The 9,401-nt window shown below is 38.0% G+C and overlaps 2 protein-coding genes across 2 annotated transcripts; both read left to right on the top strand.

Moving 5' to 3' along the window:
- The first annotated feature begins 375 nt into the window (after positions 1-375).
- Positions 376-5,111, top strand: slc25a43 (solute carrier family 25 member 43). The gene is made up of 6 exons (XM_077236256.1): positions 376-770; positions 2,131-2,372; positions 2,537-2,709; positions 3,778-3,912; positions 4,220-4,431; positions 4,612-5,111. The coding sequence occupies exons 1-6, from the start codon at positions 499-501 to the stop codon at positions 4,631-4,633; spliced, it is 1,056 nt and encodes a 351-aa protein (XP_077092371.1). The 5' UTR covers positions 376-498; the 3' UTR covers positions 4,634-5,111.
- On the top strand, positions 5,105-8,442 carry slc25a5 (solute carrier family 25 member 5). Its single transcript, XM_077236257.1, has 4 exons — positions 5,105-6,145; positions 7,193-7,679; positions 7,760-7,900; positions 7,986-8,442. The coding sequence occupies exons 1-4, from the start codon at positions 6,035-6,037 to the stop codon at positions 8,141-8,143; spliced, it is 897 nt and encodes a 298-aa protein (XP_077092372.1). The 5' UTR covers positions 5,105-6,034; the 3' UTR covers positions 8,144-8,442.
- Positions 8,443-9,401: the final 959 nt, after the last annotated feature.

The following is a 9,401-nucleotide window of genomic DNA, read 5'->3' as shown; positions in this document are numbered from 1 at the left end:
GGGAACTTTATCTTCATTACATGGTTTAAAATATAAAATACCCAACTAGGGTCCCCCCAGAACTATTGGTCTTTTCAAAACTGTTTTCACACCGAACTCAGTGTAGCACCTGATAAGAGGACCCTGTTTGTGTCCACGGTCCATCACTTTTTTTTAATCAGATTTGCATTGGCCTAAAGTGAATAAGGAAAGCACTAACCACATCAACTTTGTTTGTGGCTGTATTTGGACATACGATATGGTTTGTGTCTTTTCTTTCCATCTATAACTTTTTGAAAGCTAGTATGGATTGATTTTGCATGCAAGCAAACTTTCGCATGCACAAACTACACCCCGCCTTCCCCAAAATATCTTGCAATGTGACTGGCCGGCCGCTGAACGACAAGTAGCGCTGCAGCTGGATGGCTGTATGATAAACAAAACAGTTGGTGTGTTCATACACGTTTGTTATTTTTCCTTCAAAGTCTGGAGAATAGAAAATCGTTTCTCTTATGAAGTATGGCCATAGTCAAAAAGGACGACCGACTGACAAGCTCTCAAAGTCTACTGTGCGTCGGTTTTGCCGGGATTTTTAGCAAAACTGTAACGTCACCTCTGGAAGTCGTAAAGATTTTGAGTCAAATAGGAACATTTCACTGTAAGCGCGGTTTTCTGCACAGCTTTGTTTTTATTTGTCAGAATGAGGGACTTCGAGCATTTTGGAAGGGTAATATGGTTTCCTGTCTACGTTTGTTCCCCTACAGTGCCATACATTTAGCAACTTACAAAAAGTAAGTATTATACATTTTAATACTTTAATTTGTAATAATTAGTAACTGACAATTAGCGTTTATCCCCGATACTGTTTTGTGTAATTCAAGATATGATCAGCTTTTCAATCGGCTGTGATGGTAAACAACGACAACAGGAAGTTGACGTGTTAGCTTGATAGCATTTGAAAGTAGAAGTCTGAAAATAATTTAATTATAAATGTACAGTTATACTAACAAGAAAGGACTCATTTAATTGTGCTTAAGATTTTTCATTTACGGATCGTTTAAAGAAATAATTTTATTTTAACCGCCTTGCTTCATTAGCTTAGCTTCTGTTACTTCATATTGTTACTTCTATAACGGGGTTTACGTTAGTTCATAGTGATGTAACACATCACGCCTTCATATCCTGACCAATCACGTAGCTCAGAAAGCCAGCGCGTTAATGTGGTGTGTCATCCTGAATCCCAGATGTTTACAGTGGGCGTGGCCTTAATTCTATGAAGTCTTAAAATGTGTGCATTCATAAAACAAGTTCAGTGTCAATTTCCGCTGTGGTGTTTCCATGGATATGAACCATGCACTTGGAAACGCCTATCAGCGTTCAGCTCAGCTCGTGCCTGTCCATAACCGAAAGTAGTGTCACGGGTATTTTCACATGCTACAAGGGTTAACGGAGACACCGGAAACAGTTTTAGAAAGACCCGTACATAGTGTTCCAGTGTTCCAGGAAAAGACGAGTGGAGGGTGTATTACGACCTGTTTTGAACGCATTGTTCCTCTTAAAAGAATACGTGTGTACCTCTCGAATGCAAGTTGCTGGTTACGAAGTTTATGTTGTTGGTTAATAATCACATTTTTAGTAAAGGATATCATTGTCTAGTACAGCTATTAATACTATCTTTTTGATAATTACGTAATAATTAACACAAGCCTATATATTAACACCAAATAACAATACTTAAGAAATGTATAATTTTTTACAATTATATTTTACATTATAGCCTAATTATATTTGTAAAATTCATATAAACCTTTTAGTAATTCATACACTGTAAGCAAAAATTGCACTGTACTGTGAAATGTACTGGCAGAACATTAGCAGTACCTTTTCTGTAAAGATTGTGTTCATTTCCTTCAACCTTAAGACACAACACAATGATTCATTCAAAATATCAGTAAAACACAGAAAATCCCTTCATATTAACATGCTGTATTTTTGCAGATTTCTTAAAGTGTACATAGCCTCTAGTTATGTGTACTAAGTTAAAGCATTTAAGCATTAGCCTTTAGATCAGCTATATGTGTCTGGTAGATATGTCTGGTACTCTACAGTTATCAAAAATGCTTACTATTAATTTTCTTCTATTTTTGGCAGTATTGTCCACCTTCATATTGATGAACTGGGTGATATCTCACAATGGAGAGCCATAGTAGCCGGTGGGCTGGCAGGCATATCAGCCGCTCTAGCAACATATCCATTGGAGGTGGTTGAAACCAGACTTATTGCTCAGAATTGCAAAGAACCAACTTACAGAGGGTTGCTGCATTCTCTCTCCAGCATGTACAGAAATGAAGGACTTCAAGCTCTCTACAGGGGTTTTTCCCTCACAGTGTTAGGTATGTATTAGTTCAGACCCTGTTGACCCCTCAGAATCATGAAATTTCTCTAAATCTGAATTCAAAAACATCAAAACCAAGCTCATAACCTTTTAATTAATACAAGTTTTATAATTCTGCTTAAAAAGTTGATGGAACTTTATGTTTGGATTTCTGTGGAATAGGCGCTGTTCCGTTCTCTGTTGGCTGCTATGCGGTCTATGTCAATTTGGATAAGCTGTGGCAGGAGCGTCATGTTCGCTTCACCTCTTTGCAGAACTTCATCAATGGATGTCTTGCGGCAGGAGTCGCTCAGACTCTCTCCTTCCCCTTCGAAACTGTTAAAAAGAAGATGCAGGTGAGAAAAGGTGTAGTACTAGTCTCATCACAAGGGGGCACAATGGTACCAGTGTTACAGACTTGGGTCTCCCTAAAGTTGTAAAAAATTGTCGATTATTGTCAAGAACGAAACTATGCAAAGACTATGTATAATTCTTTATATATATAAACATATATATATATATATATATATATATATATATATATATAAGAATTATACATAGTCTTTGCAACAAGTCACATAGAACAATGCTTGACACCATTATGAAGGACACAAGGCCTTGCAGCAGCTGAGAATGTACATAGTGTCCAGTGTCTGCCTATGCCAAAGATAAATTGTCTAAAGATAGCTGACCTTTCACACACATACAACAAACATTAGTGGTATATCTCATCTAGTTCCTATATGTTTTGATTGGCTCTACAAGCAGCCGAACTAGAACTCTTTTGCAAGTTAAATTGAATTGTCAGAAATAAACTGACCAAAGCTGCTGAATATTCTGAGACTTTCAGTCTGGTGCTTAAAAAGGTATTGGTAACACTTTACAATAAGGTTTCAACTACTTTTGTTAACATGAACTAATAAGTAACAAGTTTTACAGCATTTATTAATCTTAATTATTGTTAATTTAAACATTTACTAACACTAATACGTTAAAATTCATTATTGCACTGTGAACCAACATTAACTATCAATGAACAAAAACCTAGAGTATTAACTAACGTTATTATTAACAAAGATTAATAAATACTGTAAACAAATGTATTGCTCATTGTTTGTTCATGTTAGTTAATATATTAACTAATGTTAACAAATGAGACATTGTAAAGTGTTACCAAAGTATCTATTGACACAATCAACAAAGCCTACGGAAAACACAGGGGGGTTTAAGGGTAGGTAAATGTCGGAAAAAGGGCAATCAGGTAAAAACGAATGTACATGAATTGAATAAAAAACTCAAAAAAATCATATTTGATCATCTACACTAGACGTTTTATATAATTTTTTCTAGAAACAATAATTTTAGTATTCTCTTATCTATGTATTTCTTAATGATCAGGAATATTTCTTAAATCATTATTTTAGGCCCAGAGTCTTCTTTTGCCCCATTGTGGAGGAGTTGATGTCCATTTTAATGGAATGATAGACTGCTTCAGACAAGTCATCAAGAACAAGGGTGTCATGGCTCTTTGGAGTGGCCTTACAGCCAACATGGTGAAGGTGATGTCTGTTTTATGTACTTACGTAGGTAGTGACAAGATAAAAATAACCCAAGCACTGCATGTTTTCTGTGTAAATGGTCAATCAAATTTCGATCTGTAATTAAAAAAATCTGACATGGTTGTATATTACACAAACATGCATTCTATGAAATTAATACAACAAATAGGAACATGAGTTTCTGGAGCTGGCTCCGCATGAAATAGCATGTTCAAATGTTTTCAGTGGTTGTTTGTGGAAATACCTTATATAAATAATGCATTTCCACTTCCTTGTTAATGATATTGTTTTGTTTTACTCATTACAGATTGTCCCGTATTTTGGTCTGCTCTTCAGTTGTTTTGAGATGTGTAAGCAACTCTGCCTTTACCGGAATGGCTATATCATTTCTCCACTAAGCTACAAACTTAAACCAGGTGTGGACCAAAGTCTGGGCCCATATGAACTGCAGGAGTTTAAGCGCTACCTGAGAAACAGAAAATCACACAAAGCACAGAGTTCATCCATAGGAAACCGCTGGTAACTAATCCAAGATTTATCAGGAATAAACAGTACTCTGAGATGTGCATTGATATTAAGTATTTGTACTGCTGGACAGCACGGTGTATTATTCAAAGTGGTACTTTGCGCAGTATATTTGATTATTACGAAGAATTCTTTACCTCTTGTTGTATTTAACTTCTGATATGGTATTTTAAGGATTCTGCACATACATACTTGAAGCACAGTCCGTTACATACATTCTACAGTACCTCAAACGCATCAGACAGGCCCTTAAAGGTAAGAAGTGTGTCTAGGAGGTATTATTAAAGGTTCCCGTTCTTTTCAACATTGAAATATATTGCTTTTAGCTTTACACTCCACTGAAATGGTGTTTTTAAGATCTGTCTAATCACTTCTCAGGAAAATATGTTGAACATCATTTCAACAGTTTAGAACAATGCCTTTGTCAAACAAAGTGTTAGTCTTTTACTGAATTTTTAGCTCTTTGGCCTTTGTAAAGGTCTTCTGTTATTTATGAACCACATGTTTTTAAGGTCATATTGTGGTGCAGTTATGGCATTGGCTTTTATGATCATATATCATGATTCTGAATCTGCATTGAAATGTAATATATACATATCCTGCTGATCTGGACACATGGTAACCCAGCAATTAATTAATCTCGTTCGGCTGTAAAAAAAAAAAAGGAAAAAAAAGAGGACAGGATCTGTTTAATGAAAGGTTATTTGTGGTTTTCGATGATATCATTAAGACATTTTTAAATGTTGCACATGTTAAGAGAAAATCTTCAAGCACATTGTAAAAATGTATTAAGTGTAAGCAATAAACATCTTAGAACTTGTTGTCAACGTATTGTATTATACACTTTCCATATTTTACTATCCGTTGATTGTTACATAATACAAACAAAATTAAATCGCTTTAGTAGAAATGACAGTGATTCATATAGTATTGATTTTGTATTGCCTTCTGTAGTCACATGGATCACTGGCTTTGCCACACAGTCAAAAGTCGTATGAAGGACTTTGTTCTGACATGTTGGCCTTTTTCCTCTCACACACACATGCCCTTGGAGATCATTAACTGAAGGCATGCAGCAATCTAGCTTAGCTAGTAACATACATGCATGCTATGTCACCTTGGAATGGAGAACTGCTTCTTAGCTTGACAGCTGAAGGAAAAACTGGACAATCCTGATTCTCTTGCTGTATTGGACTGTCAGTGTGTATCAAAAACAGTGCAAAAAGTGTGTGTGTTTTGTTACGTTATAAATATTATAAGTCATGAATTATTGGCTACTTGGAAACAAAATTGTTTTAAAAACTTCCTGTTGTCATTTACTCGTTCCACCTTGAGAAGGCTTAAGGTTACTTTACTTTGAGCCATTCATCTTCGTCATCACGCGAAGACCCCGCCTTTTGGAACCTGTGACGTTTGTTCTACAGTCCAATCAAATCTTAGAAGCGTTGGGTACGTATTTCTCTCGCGAGACGAACCTTTTAAAATCGTCGCTTCAACTTTTCAATCGGCCATTTCGAATCAGCCGGCATTCCACGCTGTTCCTGCGGCAGAGCGGGATATACCTCTTCAAGCTACACCTCTCTAAGACCATCCGACAATGAACGAGACCGCCGTTTCTTTCGCCAAGGACTTCTTGGCCGGTGGAATTGCCGCTGCTATTTCTAAAACCGCCGTGGCACCCATTGAGAGAGTCAAGCTGCTGCTTCAGGTATATATTCACAATAATATTATCGGAATTATATAATCCCGCAATTTTAAATGAAGTTATATAATATATTTTGAGCGAAATGTGAATACAACTAACCGTTAGCATAACGTTAGTGTAATCTTAGAACAGTTTATGGTTAAAAAACCGTAATAGCCTTTTTAGATTTTTAATTTTTTCTTCCTTTTCTTTTAACGTTAGCAGCTGCATGTTTGATTGAATATCTAATGGAGAATAGCCTTAACGTTTACATAATGGTAAGACGTCTGACCAAACGAAAACCTCATTGTGTAACGTTAAAATAACCAAATAACGGATGTTTCTATTACATGTTGAGCCGGTGGTCAAATATTTCGTTAAACTGTCGACTAGCTAGGCCTTGACTGCTTGTATTAACCTTTAGCAACCCTCCTCGAGAGAACAACTTGAGCAATGTAACTCATATATCGACAGTCAATTAACGTTACCGCCCAAACGACTGGAATTTAACAGAGGGCAATAAGCTTGTTGCTTTACTAAGGGTTTGGGAAGAGTCTTTTTATCTCTTTAAAACACTTCCTTGAAACACGGTAACGTTAAACCAGCATCCTCACTCATCTCGCCAAGGTCGCGAGAAGGGGAGGCCTGTGAATAGTTAGGCCTTTATTGCTAGCTTAAAAGCTAACGCTCTCATCCTAGGACGACGAAGCCTCCGCTATTGTTTAAGAGGACACGTTGCTTTAAGGGCGTATCATATGCTAACATTTTGATTTAATGTTAAATACTTATAGCTCGTACACAATTTTACACAAATTGAACAGATTTTCGTGATCATTCCAGTCGATTTTACAGGAACCTCTTACCGGAAGATATCGCGTATTTTTCGCGTTGTCGGCTTCTTTCGTTTCGCATGATCACGTGGTGTTTCCTCGATTTTCTGTCAAGCCATCGCGATTTTAAACCATTTCCGCTTAATTCAGTTTTAGTTGCTGAGATTTGTAATCTCATTTATTTTTATTCATTGAATGTATTTTATTGTGTGCATACATTGACTTCCTCCTGTGTTTACAGGTGCAACATGCTAGCAAACAGATTACAGTGGATAAGCAGTACAAGGGCATTGTAGACTGTGTGGTGCGTATTCCCAAGGAGCAGGGCTTCATCTCGTTCTGGAGAGGAAACATGGCCAATGTCATCAGGTACTTCCCCACCCAGGCCCTCAACTTTGCTTTCAAGGACAAGTACAAGAAGGTCTTCCTTGATGGCGTGGACAAGCGCACGCAGTTCTGGAGGTACTTCGCTGGTAACCTGGCCTCAGGTGGTGCAGCTGGTGCTACATCCCTCTGCTTCGTGTACCCCCTCGACTTTGCAAGAACCCGTCTGGCCGCCGATGTCGGCAAGGCTGGAGCAGGCAGAGAGTTCTCTGGCCTGGGTAACTGCTTGGCAAAGATCTTCAAGTCTGATGGCCTCAAAGGATTGTACCAGGGCTTCAACGTTTCTGTGCAGGGTATCATCATTTACAGAGCCGCCTACTTCGGCATTTATGACACAGCCAAGGGTGAGTCCACATTGAGATTAAGGTATGATCTTCAGTGTGTGCTATTACTGCATTCATTACATCTGCTCTTTTGTCTTTAGGTATGCTGCCAGATCCCAAGAACACCCACATTTTTGTCAGCTGGATGATTGCTCAGTCTGTGACTGCTGTTGCTGGTCTTGCATCCTACCCCTTCGACACAGTCCGTCGTCGTATGATGATGCAGTCTGGACGCAAAGGAGGTCAGTTGCTGCTTTACTTAGACTTTTCCAGTACAAGTTAACTAGTTCAAGCAATGGATTAACTTTGTTTTATTTTCTATTGCAGCTGACATCATGTACAGTGGAACAATTGACTGCTGGAAGAAGATTGCACGTGATGAGGGTGGCAAGGCTTTCTTCAAGGGAGCCTGGTCCAATGTTCTCAGAGGCATGGGTGGTGCATTTGTGCTGGTCTTGTATGATGAGCTGAAGAAGGTCATGTAAATGTTTCCTGTCCACCATTCAATGTGAGATGTTTAACTGTAACATATCTTGTAAATTTGGAAGGACTCTCAAATTCCGCCTTATTTATAGGGACCAACTAGTATGTCAGTACTAGTTGTACTGGGGGAATTGTTTTTTGCGGTTTTCTTTTGCCCCGTTCATCTTATTTTTCCTCTTTGTTCCACTCACCATACTGTCATTCCCAGAAAGAAAGAATGCCGGGTACTAAAATCTACCCGTTTTCCAGGCGGTCTGTTTTTAGTCGATGCATCAATAAAGATCCACTGAATGAACCTAAACCATAACTTGTTGTTTCTTTTTTTTTTCTTGTTGCGTTACAGGTATTGTAAATGATTCAGCCACTTGGGTTGCTTCTGCCCTGTTCCTGAATTCTAACAAAATCCACACCCTTTAAAAAATGTCCACAAACTGAACTAGCAATTCAGAATTATTCTCAGGCCTTTCTAAGGCTGATTTGCACTTTAAAGATCCTTGGCTTGTCAGATCAATGATTTAAGGCATTCAGTGTAGTAGGGACAATTTATACATGTTTGTTAAAATGCATTTCTTGCAGGCTGCAGCACTTGTAAACTGCACCACAGAGTTGTCTCAGAAGTGTCCATGTGTTTATTCAAAAGCTAGACTTCACATGCCTTGATGTTCCTGGATGTCAGGCAGTGTTTTATTTCTTAAGATGCAACCTCATACCCTGTTGGCCCTCCAGAGTTGTGTTTGACTCTCAGCCAAGGACAGCTCAGGGGACTCTTGTGCCACTCAATATAATTCAGTCTTTCAAAACTGATTTTTTTTTTAGGCCTAAATGTTGCTGTATAATCTAAACATCAAAGGGTTCTCAATATGCTTCTGTATTTTTACATTTGAGGTGATTTTGAAGTTATGGTTTACTAAAGAAATTCATATCTGCAAATTGAGTCCACTTTTAAGCCTGTAGAATCACATTAAAATTTAAATGGTGGAAATTTGCTGAAGCTTAAGGGTTTGATGGTCATAGTGTTGCAGGTGACCTAATGTTATCAACAAGAATGAAATTAGCAGTTGTGAGGCTAATGGCTCTCCAGTGCAATCCCCTATTGGAGAAGGTGGCTCATGTGCCCTCTTATGCTAAAAACCTTGGTGACCTCTTGGCAGACATCAAGCTAGTCGTAAATTAGCTCACTAATCTGCCCTTGCATCACCTTCACTTCAAGTGTGACGAGTTCTTGAGTGTGGTATTACAGGATGTTAAGCAGGGATAAAT

This window comes from Siphateles boraxobius, unplaced genomic scaffold (assembly GCF_051911475.1).
Source record: "Siphateles boraxobius isolate OS27281-9 unplaced genomic scaffold, OSU_SipBor_1 2, whole genome shotgun sequence".
In the NCBI taxonomy this organism is placed as follows: Eukaryota; Metazoa; Chordata; class Actinopteri; order Cypriniformes; family Leuciscidae; genus Siphateles; species Siphateles boraxobius.
Note: the sequence above shows the minus strand (reverse complement) of the source record. Positions and strands in the feature narration are given on the sequence as shown.